The sequence below is a fragment of the Terrapene carolina genome, unplaced genomic scaffold (genome assembly GCF_002925995.2).
Source record: "Terrapene carolina triunguis isolate 2854851 unplaced genomic scaffold, T_m_triunguis-2.0 Scaffold583, whole genome shotgun sequence".
NCBI classification, from domain to species: domain Eukaryota; kingdom Metazoa; phylum Chordata; order Testudines; family Emydidae; genus Terrapene; species Terrapene triunguis.
In genome coordinates, this window is record NW_020664934.1 from 651,394 (window position 1) to 672,775 (window position 21,382).

At 50.6% G+C, this 21,382-nt stretch overlaps 1 protein-coding gene across 1 annotated transcript in view; it reads right to left on the reverse strand.

Annotated features, from left to right (window-relative positions):
* Nucleotides 1-1,347: 1,347 nt before the first annotated feature.
* The window catches only part of ESPNL (espin like), a 50,398-nt gene continuing 30,363 nt past the window's right edge, over nucleotides 1,348-21,382 (reverse strand). Inside the window, 6 exon segments of the mRNA XM_029913324.1 lie at nucleotides 1,348-2,910; nucleotides 4,036-4,233; nucleotides 6,081-6,196; nucleotides 6,835-6,928; nucleotides 8,022-8,177; nucleotides 20,240-20,669. Coding sequence (XP_029769184.1) covers nucleotides 1,348-2,910; nucleotides 4,036-4,233; nucleotides 6,081-6,196; nucleotides 6,835-6,928; nucleotides 8,022-8,177; nucleotides 20,240-20,669 — 2,557 coding nt within the window.

Below are 21,382 nucleotides of genomic sequence, written 5' to 3' on the forward strand. Positions count from 1 at the left end.
GAGAGATTCTTTCTTTTGGAGAATTTTAGTAAATCAGTAGTGTTTTCTGTTTGCTATTTAACTACTTTTGAATGTTAATGAATCACTTAGGTATTCACTGGGGATTTTTGATCTTTACAGAACCCCAACTCATGCAGGCTATGGAGGTGAAATGGTCACGAAGTGCCAGGTTTCTCCTCTCTCACTGTGGTGTAAATCAGGAGTCACCTCACCGAAGTCACTGTAGGTACATGTAAGTGAAAGGACAATCAGGCCCAGTCCCAGCATTGGTTCACAATCACCCGTCCATTGCCTTATTTGTAATCTTTGACTTGTGGCACGCCTGCCATTTACTTTCCCCCTTTGGGGCCCTTGTTGAGATGATGCACAATCCAGTCACTAAAAGGTGGGGGGAGCTCCTTCTTGAGCCCAACAATGATGTTCCAAGCACGAGCCAGAGATGACCTGAGCCCCTCCCTCCCCTTCCTCCCTGGAATTCCCCGCCCCTGCCTGCTGACCACCACAGATCCACCCCAAGCCAGAGCATTGCTCAGTTTTAATATCCCACAGCTCCTCTCCTGAGCTCCTCACAACACTTTCCCTCGGCCCAGACACTCCACATGTACCTCCCTGTGCAGTCCATGTCAGTCTCTACACTGGTCAGGAGAGGGCAAGGGTGACATATGCAGGGCCATCAGTCTCCAGCAGCCTAGCATGAGGCTGCTGGCCTTTTACTGCTGCCAATCATTTCCTTAGCTGGCATTGCTGGTTGCACTTGAATTTGTCCTTCGATATTCCCTGTACCCTCAAAGCCATCCCACGGTACCAGGGTCTGTGAGTGTTTGTGCAGAGGGCAGCCCATTGGCAGGTTCAGCTCCATCTGGATCTTTCCACAGTGTTTAAAGTCACGCTATGCAAACAACAAATCATGGGAGATTTTCCTGCCAGAGATGGAATAGCTAATCCTCACCTGTTCGCACAGCAAAGGAGGATGGGCTGGGGTGGAGGGGATAGGTGGAGAGCTTCTTGTTTAAGAGATGGCAGCTGGCTTGAAAAGAAGAGGCATCCCACATCTTAACAGCTGAAAAGGCAGAGAGGAAGAATCTCGGAGTAGATTGTCAAAGGCACAATGGGAGCTGGGTGCCTAATTCCCATTTGTGCCTTGGAAAATCTTCCTACTGGTTCCGAAATCTCTCCCTCAGGCCAGGCAACCTGCTTCATGAAAAATTTCTGAGCCCTTCTAGGCATATTCCTTGCAGTATCTGAGAGATGGGGAGGAGGAACAACCAGCATCCCGGAGCAATCCAGCCCCCAAACTCCCATTCACACAAGGCCAAGGGAAGGCAGTTCCAACATGGCCAAAAGAGCTCACTCCTCAAAGTTGAATATCTCGGCTTCTTTCTCCTTCCAGAAGGCAAAGCTGCGGTCAATGTACCTGCAGATCTCATCATTGTTGAAGCTGCCTAGCTCAGAACAGTTTCCTGGATCATGTCCAGCCTGCTCAAGAGCAGCGCTCCGAACCCTAACTCTGGACACTGGCTTTAGAGTGCTTTCTGCTGATGCTCTGCTTGGTTCCAGCTCCCTGACTGGGTCCTTGGTGTTACCAAAAAACCTGAACTTAATGTCCTCAAAACCGTCTTTCCAGCCTCGCTTGCCAGCACTGATTTCATCAGTCACTGCCTTGTGGAAGGCTCGCACGGTCTCCCAGGGGTATCTGCCCAAGTGGTCGAACACCTCGAAGCAGAGGAGGTGCCTCATCTTGCGTTCCTCCTGAGGAAGGTCCAGCTCCAGGATGTGGAAGTAGCCAAGCATAAAGAGGTCAAGGGTGAGGCTGTTGTAATTGGTGGGCACCCCATTGACGTGGGGCAGGAACTGCTCTGGGGAATAGATAGCCTGCTGGCGGTTCAGGCGCCGGATCTGTCGTGAGGGCACCTGAGAGATGATGTCCTTCCAGTTGCCAATCAGGTTCTTGATGGTGCTCCTTTGCTGAATTAAATAGCCCAGTTTGCTCATTTCCACCACCGGCTTCTCCTCAGGAATCTGTTCCTTTCTGACCTCGGCAGCAGCCTCCACCTCTCTTATTTTCCTGACTCTCTGGGACTCAAGCGTTTTTCTGGCCGTGATTTTCAAGGAAGGCATGTAAGCAGATTTCTTCCAGTGGCTGAGAAAGAGCATCACTATTCGTTCTTTCCTGAGGCTAGTGGGCTCTGCCACTGGAACAAGAGACCTGCTCATATCCGAGGAAGCCTCTTTGCAGCTGATCCCAGAGTCACTGGCATTCTCCATATCTCCAAACGCATGTTCTTCACAGACTAGTTTTCTCTGGCTCTTACTGGTGCTCCACTGCTTTTGAGAAACAAGATCCTCGCCTGACCAGCACCTTCCTGAGTGTTCCCAAGGCATGGCCTCCACCCCTCGGAGCTCCAAGGCCATTCTTTGTCCTGGGAGAACATGTTTCTCAAAATTACCTCTCAGCTTCCTGACAGAGACGCCACACTCCAGGATCTCCCTCTCTGCACTGCCTCCAGCAGGGCACTTCCACTCACCAGACCCGGATGGTTCTTTAGGGGATGGCATCTCCGCCTCCTTCCTCAGGCCGTTTACATTAGTGAGCAGCACAGACATGCTCTTCACCATGCCAGAGATGCGGCTGCACCAGATAGGGAGTGCCTGGCCATCCTGGTGCAGGAGCTGGCTGTTGACAGTGATATGGACAATGGGGGCAGGAAGGATGGTCTGTAGCTCCTCCACCAGGCGCCCCAGCTCTCTCTCACACTCCTGACATCTCTTCCTCAGCTGCAGATTCTCAATCTGCTTCTCCAAGTAAAGTAGGTCGTCCTCGGTCAGCAGCTCCCCGAAGGGGCCCAGTATACCATTGTGGGCCTGTGAATACCTCCAGTCCCCCATCTCCACCGAACTGCCTCCACTGCTCTGCATGCGGGAGACAGAAAGTGAGAGACTGCAGGAGGTCATTAATGTAATCTTCTAGAGCCAGGGCTGATTCCCTCCCCCCACACACACACACACTGGTGTGAAACAAGGGCACTGATACCCCAGCAATATGATGAACGTGCACAGGATTTGGCTTCCACAGCTCCTGTGGTGATTAGAGAGGTCGTGACTGCTAAAGCATAGAGAAGGCTCCCTAACACACAGGTCCAGGGCTCCCCCTTGCTTTGAGAAGGCTTCTGTGTCTATTGTTCTAAGGGGCACGTTGGCTTGAAAGTCATTTGCATTGTCTGAGTGCACAGTCCTTGCTCTGGCACCACGTAGCTTTCATTGGGTCTGCACTGGAGCTGGACAACATGGTTTTGACTGACAGTTTTTTTTTCATTGAAATAAGCATTTTCGGGTCCTGAAACCTATTTGTCAAGTTGGAGTCAAATTCAGTGAAAGATTTTGGTTGAACTTTTTTTTCAAAAGAGTTGAAAAGTTTGTTTGTGACCGTTTTGTTTCAAAATGTTTCATTTCAGCTCTTCAATTTGAAATGGCCTTTTGAATTGACATTTGGCCGTTAAAAAACAAACACACCAAAAAAGGGTGAAACACTTCAAAAACGGCTGATTCAAAGCACAAACAAACAAAAATCATTTCAAGTTGACTCTAAACATCTCAAGTCAACTAAAACAACTCTTTTACTTGAATTTTCATTTTGAAAAAACTTTGGGGAAAGAAAGATTTTGGTTTGAATCAAACTGGACTTTTCCTCAGAAATGTTGGTTCGGGCCCCCCTCAAACCAAAAATTTGCGAGGCCCTTGTCTGCACTGAGCTTCAAGAATAGACAAAGGCCTGAACCCTGCCCTGCACTAGGACTGTGGGTTGGACCCCCATGTCGTTCTACTGAGGTAACTATACCAGTGATGGAAAACCAGGAGTGCAATGATCTCATGACATTAGAATTCAGGACTGAGGTAAGGCATGACATAGCTGAGAGAAAGTTAGGGAGTGAGCTGGGAAGAAGCAAAGAGGAACAAGCAAAGCAAGGAGAAGCCTATAAAGACTTTCTAACCCAGCCTAAAACAGCCAGTTCTCCTTCAGTCAGCTCAGTACCATACCTTCCTGCCCTTGCCCTCTTCTGCTTCCAGCCGAGCCTGCAGCTTCCTCACCATCACTTGCCGCTTCCACTCAGGAATCGAGTGGCCTTGTTCATCATGGGTGGGCACCAGGGCATCGAGGTCTGATGGGTACAGCTCATCCAGTGTTGGGGAGATGCAGCTGCTCTGCACAGGATCAGCTGGTGCAGTCTTCTCGCCCTGCACAATGATAGGAGTCACAGCTCATGTTTTTCCAGTATAGCTGTTTTTTAAGAGGACTTCATGCAATGTACCAAAGGGAGGTGAGGTAAGAGCACATTGGGTCAGACCCTCCTGCCTATGCTGGCTGGGTTGCTCTGCTCAGACAGGCAAAGCAACTTTGTGTAGGGGCGGCTGTCACCTATTCCTATATAGGAAAGGTGCTGGGGTAGGTCAGGGGGTGGCCTGGGATGGAAGGGACTATGTCTGGAGCGTATTGCAATTCTGGACCAGCAGAGCGGCCACCAGGAGCTGTTCCAGCCACTAGGAGCTGTTCCAGTCAGCATAGCTTAGACTGGCCTCGAGGCTGCTCTAAGATACTCTGAAGGTAAAACTGACCGCTATGTGCACTCCTGACTGAAGGGTATATAGAGGGATTTAAGACACCACCTTGCCCCCTCAGCACAGCTCAGCCAGATTTGGGGCTCTAGCCCAAGATCCAATTCCAAGAGTCTGTCTTGGAGAAATTTGCTCTCTGAATTTCACACAATGAGTGTGCGTTTACACACCCAACCCCTCCAGCCACTCATCAGCACTCCAGACTGGGAGCCCAAGGTATGGAGTGCCCGCCTACTGCCAGGCTGAATTGCTGAGAGCTGGAGTATGTGCAGATAACTAAAGGGCAAGGCTGTGACATGCACTAGCACCATCCAGAGGCCCTGGCAGATGGAACATGCTCAGGTTGTGAGGGACAGGAGCCTCAGGAGCAAAGCATCCTCTCCAGCCACATTTGGGTGTGTTCAGAGCAGGGCAGCACCTTCAGCAGCACAGCAGCCACTAACGCTCTGCTTAAGCACAGATGTTCACAAGCAGGGCCGGCTCCAGGCACCAGCTTGCCAAGCAGGTGCTTGGGGCGGCCACTCCGGAGAGGGGCGGCAGGTCCAGCTATTTGGCGGCAATTCGGCTGACGGTCCCTCACTCCCGCTCGGAGCGAAGGACCTTCCGCCGAATTGCCGCCGCAGATCGCGATTGCGATCGCGGCTTTTTCTTTGGGGGGGGGCCTCTTGGGGCGGCCAAACCCCTGGAGCCGGCCCTGTTCACAAGGGCCGGCAGGAGTTAGGTGCCAAACTCCTCCCGGCACCAGGCCACGGCACCAGCTATGTCCTGGTCAGCACGTCAGCCCTCTGATGTGCTGTGACAACCAGGGTTTGGGGGGATGGAAATGGCCAGTAATGGTTTTGATCATTTTCTTAACACAAATTTTGAAAATAAAATATTGAATGAGGCACAAAAGTGTTTGTGAAACATGTTGACTGTCGAAAGGACAAATGTCTCACATGCCACAACTTCATTCATTCTCCTGATTTCTAGAAGCAATCCAAATAGCCTTGGGGGTGTGGGGGGAGAGGCAAGGAACCTGAGTAAATACTTCGCCAGCGCTGTCCCCTGGGGTTTGTTCTATTGGCTGCTAACACAGATTGCCGCAGTGGTAACTATAATGGGATGTTAGTGTGGCTTTGTGCTATTCCACAGCCAGTCTATGCAGCTGCTGGAGGATCTACCCTCCTTAGGCAGAATCCTCTGGTGGTATAGAGCCACCATAATGGCTTCTACACCACTCCCCAGCCTGCAGCCAGCAGAGGGGCTGGGGCTGGGAGAAAGGGAGTATCCAACTCAGGAAAGATGGGTGATGTCGCCACAGACAACAAATTGTAGCTGAATGGGGATTGTTGCCTTGAGAACTGATCAGAAACCTGGGAAGTTCTGCTGAAGAGGCATCCCTGAAGAGCAAAGGAGAGGCCAAGTGGAAATAGACAGAAAGGGAGAGAAAGTCCAAAGGGAGCTGCGGGGATGAGTGAGCGACATACGGAGTGTGCGAACAAAGCTGTGATCCTGGCCTTCTGCAGGGATTTGCTGAGCTTCGGCTCTGCTATGAGTGGTTTGCTGGGCTCACTGGGTTTCAGCATGTTGAAGGACCTTGTGGCTGGAAGGGAGAGAAGAAATACAGGCTTATGTAAAAGAGGTTCAGGGTAATGGGAAGAGTAGGGGATGCAGTTCTCCATTGAATGGCGACCCTGTCCTTTACAGGCTGTATGCTTGGGGACAGAGAGCAAGTGAGAACAATTTTAAGGGGGTATTTCGCTTTAGCCCTACAGTGATTTGCATTATTAAGAATACAGACTGAGTAATGGTATTCATCAGCAAGGGAAGTCAATACTCTATTAGCCCTCTAGCAAAACCCAGTCACCCTAGAGAACACATTTTAAATTATTACAACATTTACAGCCATTTCCAATTTCGCTGTAAAATGTTTGAAAATATAATACAAACACTTTGGGGCAGTCTTCAGCTGGCGTAGATGATACAGTTCCATGGAAGTCAATTTTCAGTTTTACTGAAGTCAATGGCTTGAGGCCAGTTGACACCAGCTGAGGATCTGACCCATACAGTGCATAAATATTTGCTATTTTACAGTTCCTGTGAACACGGATAGTCACTAGTATATACCACTGAAATACTACAGAATTGCCCCTGGCCATTTAACAGCAGAACAGCCAGGAAGCTCTGACACTCACATCTGTCGCTGAGAGTTTCAGAAGAAATACGAGAGCCTGTACTCACTAGCTATATTCTGGTGTGTGTGGATAATTCCTTCTTTCACCATGGCTAGTGTGTGGCTTACTCCCATCGGCAGAGGATTCACTGGTGCCCGAGCCTAGAAAGACACAGAGAAAGAAGGGCTCTTTCACCTCTGAAAATGTGAAACACCTTTCAGTGTCTACATCTTCCAGTATAACATGGAGCCTTTCTACTGCTTTTCCTTTTGACTCCACCAATTAGAGCAGCTTCATGGCCACTTACTGGTAGTGCCAGTTAGCACAGCAGCACTGTGAGTGTCCCCACAGCTCTTGCCTTCCCAATGTCAGCTGGCATCAAGCATACATAGCTCTGCCAATGTTAGGGGTTATGCACACCCACACAGCACTGCCCTGTGATGAATGTCCACGAAGATTCCAGTCAGGTGAGATTCCTCACTGCTCCTTACTGGGAGATTCAGGACTTGAGTTGATACTCACAGAAAAACAACAAACAACCCACACTTTGATGTTTTTGCCCCTTTTTTTGTTCTCAAATTATCCCTGAACAGAGTTAGATTTTTACAGATGTGTTTCATTATCTGAAATTATGTGTTGAATTATGTGTTCAACTTAAAGATTCCTTGTAAATTACTGGATGAGACTTCTGGTATTTGCCATTTGTAATTCGCTCACATGTCCTGAGTTACTTGCTAGTGTTCCTGTGACCTGATTGGATATTTGCCAGTCCCTCGGCTACTTCTTTTCAGTTTCAGCTCAAGCAGTTGCGCCAATACGTGTTGGCACAAGTATTTGCGAAACTCTCCTGTTCCACAAATGTTCTTGGGAAGAAAATTCCCTACGAAAATGTTCAGGAAAGACAAATATAAAAGGTTGTGAATACTATGGAAGGAAATTCATGGGGCTAGATTCTGCTGTCATTTACACCGGAAGTTCAGGGAGCCGTGCCAGTGTAAAACAGACATAAGCAAGAGGAAAATCAGGTCTAGTGTTGTCATTCAAATAAATGTTTGCAGAATTTGCCCAGCTCTAGTTAAGCAGTTTCTTTTAAGATACCTTTCCACTATTCATTTCTCCAGTTGTGTGCCAGAGAGATACCTATTTCATTATGACACATTCAAACAACAGGAAAGTTGATCCCCTCCAGGAACCTTCCAAAGAAGCAAAGATGAGCTCTGTCTTACACCAACCCCCCCGCAGGCTGTGGGGTACCTTGCCATTCTCCATCCTCGCAATGGCCTCACTTGACATTCTGAGGCGTGCTTGTCCACTCTCCGGTCGGTAGTAGTCACCAGTGTGCTGGCTCTTTATTACTGGGATCTTGGCCATTTGACCCTCCTGGCTGCTAGAAGTCCTCCGCTGAGCAGACTACTGGGACACAGACAGTTGTGAAAGAGGAAACACAGGGAAGCGCAACACCTAACCGTCTATTTGCCCAGTGCAGGGGAGAATGAACAATTATCCCCCAAGGAGGAGTTTGGGAGTGATCCGTCTGTTAGTTTGGCCTCTTCCACAATGGCCTCCCTTAAACCATAGGTTACTGCTGTGAGACAGATCTCATTCTCCTCAGGGGAAGGAACCAGTGCACCTGTCACAATAATGCCACATGGACATTGGTTCTAATCCTGCTTGTCCTCATTTGGAAGGACCGTTATAAAAAAAAAAGCCACAGAGATGGAGTAGCAGAAAACCTCCTGCTCAGCAACACTGATCCCCTGCATAAAGAAAGGACCCTGCACCACACTATAACTCTGACTGATTTCAGCGTGCAGCACAACAGAGCAAGAATGGCAGGTTTTCTGAGAGGGGTGGGAGGGATGTGGGGGGATGTTCCAAAGCTCTGATACCAAAAGGAACATAGTAACAGACACAGAGACACACGCGCCGTTATCCATGTCCCTTCACATCATCAGCGCCAGCAGGTTTAGGCACTAGCCTGTCACTGACTACAGACCTGTCTCTCACTACAGCCCAAATGAATATAGAGTAATTGCTCTAGTGGTCCCTTCAACTCATCACAGGCCATCAGCACCACCCAGCACCTGCACACTGGACCGAACAACCAAAATGAGACCAAAGTCTCACAGCCCCAGGAGACCAGACTATTACATGCCACAGGCAGAGAACAGGAGGACCCAAGGTGTCCCAGTGCCAGAGGACCCCACAGTGCAGGGAAATGATTAAGTGAGATACACCCAGATAATCTGGCAAGTGACCTGCACCCACACGCTGCTGAGGAAGGTGAAAACTCCAAGGTCAAGGCCAGTCTGAGCTGGGGGGAAATTCCTTCCCGACCCCACACATAGCGATCGGTTAGACCCTGAGCATGTGATCAAGAACCAGCCAGCCACACAGCTGAGAGAGAGAATACTCAGTGTCTCCACAGAGTCCTGGCCCATTCCACCGAGTGTCCCATCTCCAGCTGTGGCTGTACTTAATGCTTCAGAGGAAGAAGATAAAAAACTCTCCCAGAATACATGGGGGGGGGGGGGGGATCCCTTCCTGACTCCTGCAGGTGGCTGGCAGAAGTCCTGAAGCATGAGCTTTAGGAACATAAGGCATAAATTGGAAGTGACCCCCCCCAGGGCTGCCAAGCCCTGCCTCGCACCATAACAAACAATCCCATCATGCAATTGCACTCATAAATTTGTCCAAGTCTCTCTCAAAACTGGTTAAGTTATTTGTCCCCATAACTCCTACTGGGAGTCTGTTCCAGAACCTCACCTCTCTGCTGGTTAGAAGCCTTCTTCTAATTTCCAGCATGAATTTATTTGTGGCCAGTTTATACCACTTTGTTCTTGTGCCAACATTACCCTTTAGCTTAAATAAGCTTCACCCTCCCTGGTATTTACCCTATAATGAATTTATAGAAAGCAATCGTATCCCCTCTCAGCCTCCTTTTTGTGAGGCTAAACAAGCCAAGCTCTTCCAGTCTCCTCTCAGATGATAGATCCTCTGTTCCCTTGATCATCTAGTAACTCTTCTCTGCATCTGTTCCACCATCACAAAAGATGGATTTAAACTGTGTGACCAGAACAGTTCACAGTATTCCAAATGAGGTATCCCCAATGCTGTATACTGTGGCATTACCACTTCCCTATCTCAACTGGAAATGTCTTACCTGATACCCCATTTGCCTTTTTTACAGCTGCATCACATTGGTGGCTCACAGTCATCCTGTGATGGACCCCCACACCCAGGTCTCTCTCCTCCTCGGTCACTCCCAACTGATGAGCCCCCCAGCTTGTAGCATAAATTTTTATTAGACCCTAAGTGCATGACCATGCACAGTAGAGCTTTGGAGGGCACCGTAAATCACTACTTGAATCTTTCTGCTGTTCTAATGTATCTTTTCTGCCAGCTGTGCAGTGTTCCAGGCCATGGGCACCCACCCCAGCTCCTACTGGGACTCTCATTGAAGGAGATGGGAGGGGCAGAGGGTACGAAGGACACTGACTGGCTGGTACACAGAGGTACAAATTGCAGAAGCCCTGCGACCCTTTGCATAGCAGTTGCCAATGGGCTCCATCAGTGGCACATTAAGGTCAAGAGATTACCTTGCACAGATTTTTTTGCACAGAATATTCATTTCTATTACCCCAGGTTCTAAGCAGTGATGTAAGACCCCATCTAAGTGTTAGCTAGAAGCAGCACCTGGGGATGAGCCATCCTCCAAGGAAGGAAAGCCAACCTCAGGGAAAGAGCAGTAGGTACCTGAGTCATAGCAAAATGTGGAAAGACTCTAAAACAAAGTCTCATCACACTCGTTGCTTAGCATAGAGTGACACCAACCACAGTGCCTTACTAATGTACCTACCAGGCAATAGACTGTCTGGGCTCTTGACACAATGCAATAAAGTGTGTTTAATTCAGGAAGTAAATGTAGGGTTTTGAACAAATGTCTGGTCCTCATTTTCAGCCAATTGAATGCCTAGAAGTTTCAGTCTTCTGGCCAGGTCTCAGCGTGAAATGTTAATTTGATCAAGTGAACTGTTTGATTGTAACGCACATACAGTTCTGCTACACTAACGAAGCCCTTAGGAGAATACACCACCTGTATCAGGAGTGCTCCAAACCATGATCTGTTATCTGCTAGTGTAGTAACCCTCTGAGGTAGGACATTATGGGTTTGACTCCCTCCAGTGCTGCAGGGGCTGCAATCTGCACCCTCCTGCACCAGCAGGGCAGTTCTAACAGAAGGGTAGAATTCACCCTCTGCCATTCTCTGGCCATTCCACTGTGAATTTATGCATGGGGCACCACAGGAGCATCCAATACTGACACCGACTGGCCAGAGCGCTGGGAGGAGGGCGGAGAGCCCAGCCGGGGCCCCGCTCTCCCCAACCGGCCGGAGCGTCGGGAGGAGGGCGGAGAGCCGGCCGCGGCCCCGCTCTCCCCAGCCGGCCGGAGCGCCGGGGGAGGGCGGCGAGCCCGCTGCGGCTCCGCTCTCCCCGGCGGCCGGAGCGCCGCGGGGAGGGCGGCGAGCCCAGTCGCGGCCCCGCTCTTGGGCCTGAGCGCCGCCCCCCTCCAGGTGCCGCCCCAAGTGCATGCTTGGTAGGCTGGTGCCTGGAGCCGGCCCTGAATTCAGGATAGTGTCCCAGGCAGCATTGGCCCGGCTAAACGTACTTCCTGTCTAAATAAAAAAAAGTGATACATCCTCATAGCTAGGTCCTGAGCAATGCAGTTATAGACATTTTTACATCATCATCATAGACTATCAGGGTTGGAAGGGACCTCAGGAGGTCATCTAGTCCAACCCGCTGCTCAAAGCAGGACCAATCCCCAGACAGATTTTTGCCCCAGATCCCTAAATGGCCCCCTCAAGGATTGAACTCACAACTCTGGGTTTAGCAGGCCACTGAGCTAGCTCTCCCCCTGTCTTTTAAAAGACATGAATCACTATTTGACAAATGTGTTAGACTGAGCTTGTAACTCACCTGAGTTTTTGTAGCAGCAGAGATCTCTCTGATAAGAGTCCTGTAGTATCAGTCAAAATGATGCACTACCGTACTAGGTCAATAAACTCATTAACTATATGATTGACAAGGAACATTCATAATAACCCTTACAATGAACTAAACATGTAAACATGCAGTCTGCTCTTTTCTAGGGCACTAGCCCTTACATGGGGATCAGTATTTACATTGCTTCGTCATCAACTCTTTATAATCTATTGGAGAAGCATGATTATCCCAAAAGGACTGGGAGATCAATTCCTAACATAGTATGCTGAGTGCCCCCTCCCACTCCTCTATGCGGTTTACCTCTGCTGGGAGTTGTGTGCATGTATCCACACACTGTACAGTGTTCTGATTAGACTCCCTTTTAGGCTAGCATTTGGAGTGTTTGTAGAGTCCAAAGAGCTGAGCTGGCGGGCAGAGCACAGAAAACTATGCTGAATAGAAGACTAATCCTGCACAAGAGAGCTCAGCTTGATCAACTAGCTGCTGTCTTTCCTTCTTTCCTTTTACTTTCTATTTCATCCTGTCAGCTTTGGCGCATTTTGTTCTTGTTGCAAAGGAATCAGTATGAACTTTTTTGGTAACATTAGGACCCGCAGTGTCTCAGCTCCAAGATTCAGAGAATTCAAGGCCAGAAGGGACTGTTACGATCATCTAGTCTGAGCCCTTGTTGACCCAGTCCATAGAACGTCATCCTGTGATTCCTGTACCAAGCCCATTACTTTCTCATTCAGCTAGAGCAACTCTTCTAGAAAGATGTCCAGCTGTTCTGGAGCTCAGCTCCCAGTAAGCCCAGAGCAGCTTAGTCACTCCTTCATGTTTGCAGTATGTCACTGAATTTAGAAAGTAGAGATGGAGGAGCAAGGTCCTGTGAACTGCTGGATTATGACGCTCTCTGCCAGTTACTATCCTTTACTGATCAACTAGGAGAGATTTAGCAGGAGTGGGACTCTTTGGAGTACAGAAAAAGCCCTGAAGGTACTAGTCCTGACAAGAACATGCTTCTATTCTCCACTGTGTTTTCAGGTTGAGAACAACCTGATATCAGTGATTCATGTCTGGATCCCGGACAGCACATCCAGAGCACAAAGACCACACTCACACATAACCTGCTTAGGCTGAAGTACAGAAGGCAAACAGTCAAGGCTCTGTCCATGGGTGGGTTGGCAAGATTTTCCTTCTCCCTGGGGCAAGCTAACGGCAGGAATGCAGTCTCACTCAACCAATAGGGGGCACCGTGGCAACAGAGATAAAGAGGAATCTGGTTTAGTGAGGGCCCCTGAGCCAAAACTACAGCCTAAAACTAAATCTGTATGAGAAGATGCTTACCAGTGCCACCCCTCCAGTCCTGTCCAGAGTTCATCTGAAGCACCCTCCACAGGGGAGGAGAGGGTAAATTCTGCTGTGGATCCAGAGCTTTGGAAGCTCAGAATTGGGATGGCCGAGGAATCATTGCTGGTCCCAGGTGGCTTCCTGACAGGAGAAACTGGCGCTCCCAGCCCTTTAGCCTGGAGACAGTCAGAGACTGTATTGTGCAGCAAGAGGAGGTGGCAGGAGCGGAGGTCAGAGCGTCACAATTAGCATTGCATTAATATTTGAAGACTAGGAGTCAAGTGGCAAGCAGCTTGGGATGGGAGGGGCCTGGATCTTTTACCTGAGGCCATTATGGGAAAGATTTGCTTGGCTGCCTCCACTCCCTCCCCTCTGGCTCCCCACTGCTATTTCTGAAAGCTCCTGACTCTACGAAGGGAGGCAGTGCTGCTCTGCCATGCTGGCTGCCGGCTCAGTAGATCCAAGACAGGGAGAGCAGTGATGGGAAGTCAGCCAACAGGACCGATATTTGGAAAAGAGGGAGCAGCCAAGAGGGCTGGGCTCCAGGCACAGGCACCAACACTTGGAGGATGTTGGTTCTTTAACAAAAATCTAAAACAAAGAAAAATAGCAGTCTAAGGGGCGGAACAGAGGAGCAAAGCATGGAGGGTATGCTGAGGACAGAGGCGAGCTCTGGGCTCAATACACCTTTGGCTATCAGCAAGAAGTGAAGGACAGCTGGGGTCATGTGTCCTGTTTATACCCCAGAACCAGTGCCGGCTCCAGGCACCAGCGAACCAAGCAGGTGCTTGGGGCGGCCAATGAAAAGGGGTGGCACGTCCGGGTCTTTGGCGGCAATTTGGCAGCAGGTCCCTCAGTCCCTGTTGGAGGGAATGAACCACCGCCGAATTGCCACTGAAGAATGAAGCTTTATCTTTTCTCCTCCCCCCCCCCCGCTTCGCCGCTTGTGGCGGCAAAAAAGCTGGAGCCGGCCCTGCCCAGAACCCTGTGTGAGGACAAGGGCGAGTGATGGCAAGGCCGCTGCTTTCCAGAAGATGCTGAACTTGCATGCTTGGGCGCATTAATCCAAAGAGTGGGGATCTGCAGGGGCACCTCTCAAAGGAAACAGGTTGGTAACCTGTCCTGTCCCTGGTGCTGATTCCCCCGTTTGCTTTGCCCCAGCCATGCACCAGCTGCAGTCTCAATTCTTCATCTGACCATCGCTGTTGACTTTGCCCTTGATCAGTGTTCCAGTGTCAGATTTCAACAGGCACACAAATCTTGCCATTTGCTATAACAATATTGCATTGACTTCAAGGGGGGAGGGATAGCTCAGTGGTTCAAGCATTGGCCTGCTAAACCCAGGGTTGTGAGCTCAATCCTTAAGGGGGCCACTTAGGGATCTGGGGCAAAAATCAGTACTTGGTCCTGCTAGTGAAGGCAGCAGGCTGGACTCGATGACCTTTTGAGGTCCCTTCCAGCTCTATGAGATAGGTATATCTCCATAGAAGCGAACATTTCAGTGAGGAGCAAAGGGCACTGTGACACCAGATCATCTATTTACTGCAAAATTCAGACCTGCTGTGTGTGGATCATCTGTGGGGAGGGAAGTCAGAGGGTGTTCTCCCTCCCACAGCACACAAAGGGCCAACATGGGGCAGGATACAGACCTAGCACTCAAGCAGCAGGCCCAGATAACATACCTATTCTATTCTCATTTCCAGCTGTGACTAACATCTCTCTCATGTTTGTGCTCTCATCCTCTCCCCAGGGGGAGAACTGAGCATGCAATGGAGTGTTTTGTTTCACCAGGAATGGGTCAGATTCACAGGTGTTGGGTTGAGACTCCTTTAGCATACCCAGGACTTCTTGAATGTGCTGAACTCTGGTTGCTTGGTGGGTTTAGAAGGGGAGCAGATCCATGATGCTTTTTGCTGGGTTCTATTGCAGGCTATAGGCACTTGAGATTGATGAAATGTTTGAGCTCTCTGGCAGCATGGATGGAAGCTGAGAGGAAGGTTCTCTTGATCTGCAGTATAGTTACACTCCTCATCATTCCAGAGCCTTTGCAGGGCATGTTCACCTGGCTACGGAGGGTAGCCCCCAGTGGACATCCTGTCTCTGGCAGTTGGCACAGAGGAGGAACACATGGTGAAGAGTGTTGCTGCGGTGAAGAGTGTTGCAGGATGTTGGTCTCTTAGCCCCCTGAGCCATCCTGCCCTACAGATGCAGGATAGGGGAGAGACTTCCCTATTGCTGCTCCGCTTCCCCTGAAGAGCATCTCGCACTTGCAGGAGCATAATTTTGTCCTGAGGAAGGAATGAGCTGCCGTCCGAACATATGCTACAGAAAGCCAAGACCAATGCTGGCAGGTAACAATGGAAAAGAATCAGAGTCACTTTCTTCTAACACTGAACAAGGAACTTTGTTAGAATAAGGGTAACAATGTTCTCCCTATGGCCCCTCTCTCTTTCTCTGCTTCACCACAGAGGTTCTACCTCTCTTGTTTTGCACTGAAAATACCCATCAGAGATGGAAGTTATGCTGCTTTTTGACAGAGTCTCAGGTGTTAAGATCAGATGAGACCATTATGATCATCTAGTCTGACCCAGGCCAGAGAACCTCACCCAGTAATTTGTGCATCAAGCCCATAGCTGCTTGTTGAACTCCAGTATGCCTTTTAGAAAGACGTTGCCTGCCAATTTGCCGCTTCAGAACCCAACCCCCTAAAATGAGGCTATTATTATAGGTTAACACAAGAACTTGGAGAACACCTGTAACCAAATAACACACACTTAGGAAATCAGAGCTGACATGTCTGTATCTGGAACTTTAACTCGGCATGATATTTGCCTATCTGAGTAATGCCAGGTCCAGCTTTGCTCACACTGCCATCAGTGGGCGTTTTGCCAATACAATAGACCATACAGAATGATATCAGTTGGAGCAGAATCACGTCCTTCGAGACAAAACTGCTTTTATTCCCCGTCCCCCTAAGTGCAGGATTCTTGGAGGGGCTTTCCCCTAACAATGCTCACTGAACTGGAGCTGCCTGCTTACCTGAGTCCTGCTCCTACATACACACGGGAGTAACTTCACTCATAGAAGCAGCCGTATTGACTTCAAGGAGAGCTCTTCCCTGCATCACATTACTCACATGTGTGAATGCTGGCAGGATCAGCCCCTTACAAGGCTCCCATCTTTCTGGAACTGTATCCATTGCTATTTCATCAGAGGGTTATATGTGCTGGTTGGCATTTTCAAAAGAACCCAAGGGAGTTAGGCACCCAGCTCCCATTGAAAGTCAATGAGTGTTGACTCCCATTTGTGCCTTTGAAAATCTCCCCCATGGCCCAGGACAATAGTGAAATCAGCGTTATCACTGTCCTACAGTGTTTGCCTTTTGTTACTGCTACTCTGTGCCTCTTCTCCAGGCCTCCATACATTATACATGGATATAATGGATGTGCAGAGATAGGTTACAAATGTGTAATTCAATCGAGAGGTTAGGGTACAATCATGACCCATGAGATCAAAGCACTCAGAGCAATTATCAGCATGCTGAGATTCAATTACAGATTCAGGTACCAACCTCTCTCCTCCCTGCCACAGGTTAATGCTTTTACAGCATTATTCTAACAGAAGACTCTCCTCCACTCCCTTTGCACAGAACTCTTAGTATATTAGCAGGAGTGGTGTTCTTCAATCGCAGAGATTGGGATGTTCACACTACATCAAAGAGAGTATGTAAAGAACAAGGGTGGTTTGAGATGAGGGGCCAGATCCAAGTCCCAGCTGCCTTGTGCTGTTCAAGCAGCTGGAAAGCACGTGGCTCCAGATCCCTGAGGATGCTCCCTGTTTGGAGAAATCTTTGGGTGGCTTAGAGGCACCTTCCTGCTCTTATACATTCCTTCTCAGCCCCCACACAAGGGGAAGTGGCCAGGCCAATGGCGGCATGGCTAGGCTATCCCTTCACCCCAGCTGCTTCCCGGCTGCTGGAATGGCCTGATCTCCAAAAAGATACGTTAGAACTGGAAAAGGTACAGGGAAGGGCAACAGAAATGACTAGGGGTGTGGAACAGCTTCCATATGAGGAGAGATTAATAAGACTGGTACTTTTCAGCTTGGAAAAGAGATGACTAAGGGGTGATATGACAGGATCTATACAATCATGACTGGTGTGGAGAAAGTAAATAAGGAAGTGCTATTTACTCCTTCTCATAACACAAGAACTAGGGGTCACCCAATGAAATTAATAGGCAGCAGGTTTAAAACAAACAAAAGGAAGTATTTCTTCACACAATGCACAGTCAACCTGTGAAACTCATTGCCAGGGGATGTTGTGAAAGCCAAGACTATAACAGGATTCAAAAAAGAACTAGATAAGTTCATGGAGGATAGGTCTATCAATGGCTATTAGCCAAGATGGTCAGGGACACAACCCCATGCTTTAGATGTCCCTAAACCTCTGACTGTCAGCTCCTAGGACTAGAGAACAGGATGGATCACTCAATGATTGCCTGTTCTGTTCATTCCCTTTGAAGCATCCGGCACCGGCCACTGTCGGAAGATAGGATACTGGGCTAGATGGACCACTGGTCTGACCCAGTAGGGCCATTCTTATGTTCTTACTGTAGCCTGGAGACTGTTCTAATTTATGCTGAGACCTGGATTGCCCCCCTCTGGCTGTGCCCCTTACCAGCTCCAGGAGTGAAGGAGTGTAAATGATGGCTTAATTCTCCCTTCCTTCCTCCCAACCACCAGATCTTTCATTCATATTCCAGTCTGGAACCACTAATAGCACTAGAGAAAATACGCTAGAAGGGTGAGCAGTGCATTAGACATCAGGATTAGAAATCATATGACAAGGCCAGGGCCTCAGCCATCCCAGCAGGGGGCACGCTAGGGAGTAGGCCATTCACTGTAACTCTAGTCCCAAATTCTCAGCCTGAAGGAGCCATAGGTGCTGGAACGAAGGGTGCGGGGGGTGCTGCAGCACCCCATGACTTGAAGTGGTTTCCATTATATCCAGGGTTTACTGTTTGGTTCAATGGCTCTCAGCACCCCCACTATACACATTATTACAGCACCCCTGGAAGGAGCTGCTCTAGGGAATAGCATAGGAAAGCTGGCTGCAGCTGGCACCCAAACCACCTCGTGCCACAGTCTGCCAGTTCAGACATGATGGTAAGGGATGGTGCCTGAGGGCTGGCTGAGAAGGCTTTATAAATACACAAGAAATAAATGGCACAGAGTGGAACAAAGACAGTGCCAGCAAAGAGGAAACAGGAGGGAAGAGGGTGCCAAAGGTACTGAAAAGAACATGTAATTCTAGCACAGGAGGCTGGTGAACAATCCTGTCAGTACACACAGACACATATGTCCTGCGGGTCTAATTACAGCAAGGCCAGAGAGCAGGGCACAACAGCCACACAGCAGCTACCTGCCAATGCACAGCTCTGCAGCCTGTCGCTGAGCTACCTGGACTGCTGCTTGGGAAGCTCTCTTCACTCCACCCTACATTTACAGAGTACATGCTGGTAGCTGCTGGCCCAGACATTCCAGTCACATGCAGGTCCACAGCATTAGACAAGACCTAGATATTGTTATTATTTATTATTATTGCTGGTGCTTCCAAGTAGTACAGGATGGGGTAAATGGAGACATGCTCTCAAACCTACAAGCAAAATCACCACAGATGTGTGTGTGGCACCAGTGGTTGGCACTTCCCATGCCCAGACTTTGTGATCTTTAGTAACAATGCAGCGATGGGGCGGGGGTGCCATCACCCATTTCTCCCCACATCTCCAGATGGAACTTAAACACTCCATGGCTCTGTTTGGAAAGATTAGCTGGTACCAGGGCCAGCTCTAGGCACCAGCCCTAGGCACCAGCCCTCCAAGTATGTGCTTGGGGTGGCACTTTCTAAGGGGCGGCACTCCACCCCCCCCCTTTTTTATTTTTAATTTTAATTTTTTTGCTTCGGGCGGCATTGCCGGGAGCCTGCCCTGGCCCAGCCACTCGCCCTGTCAGCGCACGAGCTGGGATCCGCGCCCCCTGCCCAGCCCGGCGGTGCCCTGCACAGCCCACTCAGGGAAACACCACGCCGCCCTGGGGAGACTTGGAGCGGCAGCGGCAGCAGGACCCCTCCTCCCTCCCTGCATCCCAGGCCCCGCTTCCCTCCCTCCCCGGCTCCTCACTCACTCCAGGAGCTCCTCTCACTGCCGCCGCCACAGCCCGGGCTGTGGCGGCGGCGAGAGGGGCTCCTAGAGTCAGGGCCACCCAGAAGGGGGGGGGGGCAAGTGGGGCAATTTGCCCTGGGCCCCTCAGGGGCCCCCACAAGTATGTCGGAAGCTCCCCCCACCTCCGTCTTCCCCCATCCCCTGGCATCTCAGCTGCGAGCTGCGGCTGAGCGGCGGGAACTCAGGCCCCGCTGGAGACACCACGCCGCTGCAGCGCTGTCCGGGAGAGGGGGTAAGCGGCATGGTAAGGGGCCGAGGCCGGGCACCCCCCCGACCTCATCCCCCACAGCCCTGACCCCCCGCCCCGCGCCCAGCCCCTCTGGGCTGGGGACCCCCCCCCCCCATCACCCCCCCAGCCCTGACCCCCAGCTCCGAGCCCAGCCTCTCTGAGCCGGACACCCTCTGACCCCATAGCCCTGAGCCCAGCCCCTGTGAGCCGGGCACTCCCCAACCCAGAGCCCAGCTCCCCACCCAGCCCTGGGCAACAGCAGCACCACCCCCAGGCAGCGACAGCCCATTGGCACCAACCATCACCATCACCCAGCAACAGCCCATTATGTAATTGCAAATGTATACATACAATTAAAGCATTTAATGTTTTTAAATAATGTATTTAGTGTATTTTCAAATTATTACAAATTAATTTTTGAATGTATTTCACTAGTTATTTTTTACATTTCCAAATATATGTTACTATAGTATTGCAACTTTTTTTTATGGAAGGGGCCCCCGAAATTGCTTTGCCCCAGGCCCCCTGAATCCTCTGGGCAGCCCTGCCCAGAGTGTGTGAGGAGCCGGGGAGGGAGGGAAGACGGGTCCCCTGTAGCTGAGCCCGGGCTGCGGCGGTGGCGAGAGGGGCTCCTGGAGTGTGTGAGGAGCCGGGGAGGGAGGGAAGTGGGGTCCCCTGGAGCTGAGCCCGGGCTGCGGCGGCGGCAAGAGGGGCTCCCGGAGCGTGTGAGGAGGTGAGCGGCCGGCTGGGCTCGTCAGTGCTGAGCAGGTAGCCCCACAGCCGGAGATCCTCGCCTTCCCGCCCGCCGGGGCTGGGCCAGGGCATGGTGAGGCTGAAGAGGAGCAGGTCCAGGGGGCTCTCCAGGTCCTCGGCCGCCAGCATGTCGGGGGTGAGGGCGGTGAGCACGAACTGATCCACCTCGGCCACCAGCAGTGCCGCAAAGCCCAGGGAGGGGGCTGTGTTCTCCGCGCCGCCCCGCAGCCGCACCGCCACCTGGAAGTACTCCCGCTCCACGCTGCCCAGCAGCTCCACCCGCATGGGGACAGAGTCGCGGCTGGGCCAGGGCTCGGCCGCCGTGTGCTGGTAGCGGATCCCACGTTTGTGGGGGAGCCCAGTGCTGGGGCGGCAGGGGGTGTGGGTGGGGGGAGGAGAGAGAGCCCAGTGCTGGGGCGGCAGGGGGTGTGGGGGGGCACTGGTGGGCGGGGGGGGAGAGCTCAGGGCTGGGGGGTGGGCAGCCAAAAAATTTTTTGCTTGGGGCAGCAAAAAACCTAGAGCTGGCCCTGGCTGGTACCCCAATCTCCAACTCCTTGGGCCTCATCCTGTTGTCCTTACTCAGTTGGGAGCTTGGCCAAGGAAGGATGGCCCAATATTTACACTGGTGTGCTGTCCAATACTTTTTGGGACAGTGACAGCAACAGTGATACCAGTAACTATCCATTTACACTGAGGAGTGAGACAGTCAGAGTCCCCTCCAGGATCCTGCACAGCTCAACTGGTCCATGATTCCAGCACAGCAAACACACTGTGAATAAAAATATGTTCCACGAAATGCTAGTGGTATGATCAGAAGGGCTGACGGGGAACCACAGCCAACATTTTGAAACTTATGTTCCTAAAGGCTGGCACCTAAACAAATGACTTGATTTTCAAAGATGCTGAGCACCTGCCTTAAGGAGCTTGGCTTGTTTAGCCTGTCTAAAGGAAGGCTGAGGCAAGATATGATTGCTCTATATAAGTACATCAGAGGGATAAACACCAGAGGAGTTATTTAAGTTAAGGGCAATTGTGATGGGTTGGATCACAGAAACCCCCTTGGGAGCTGCCACCCAA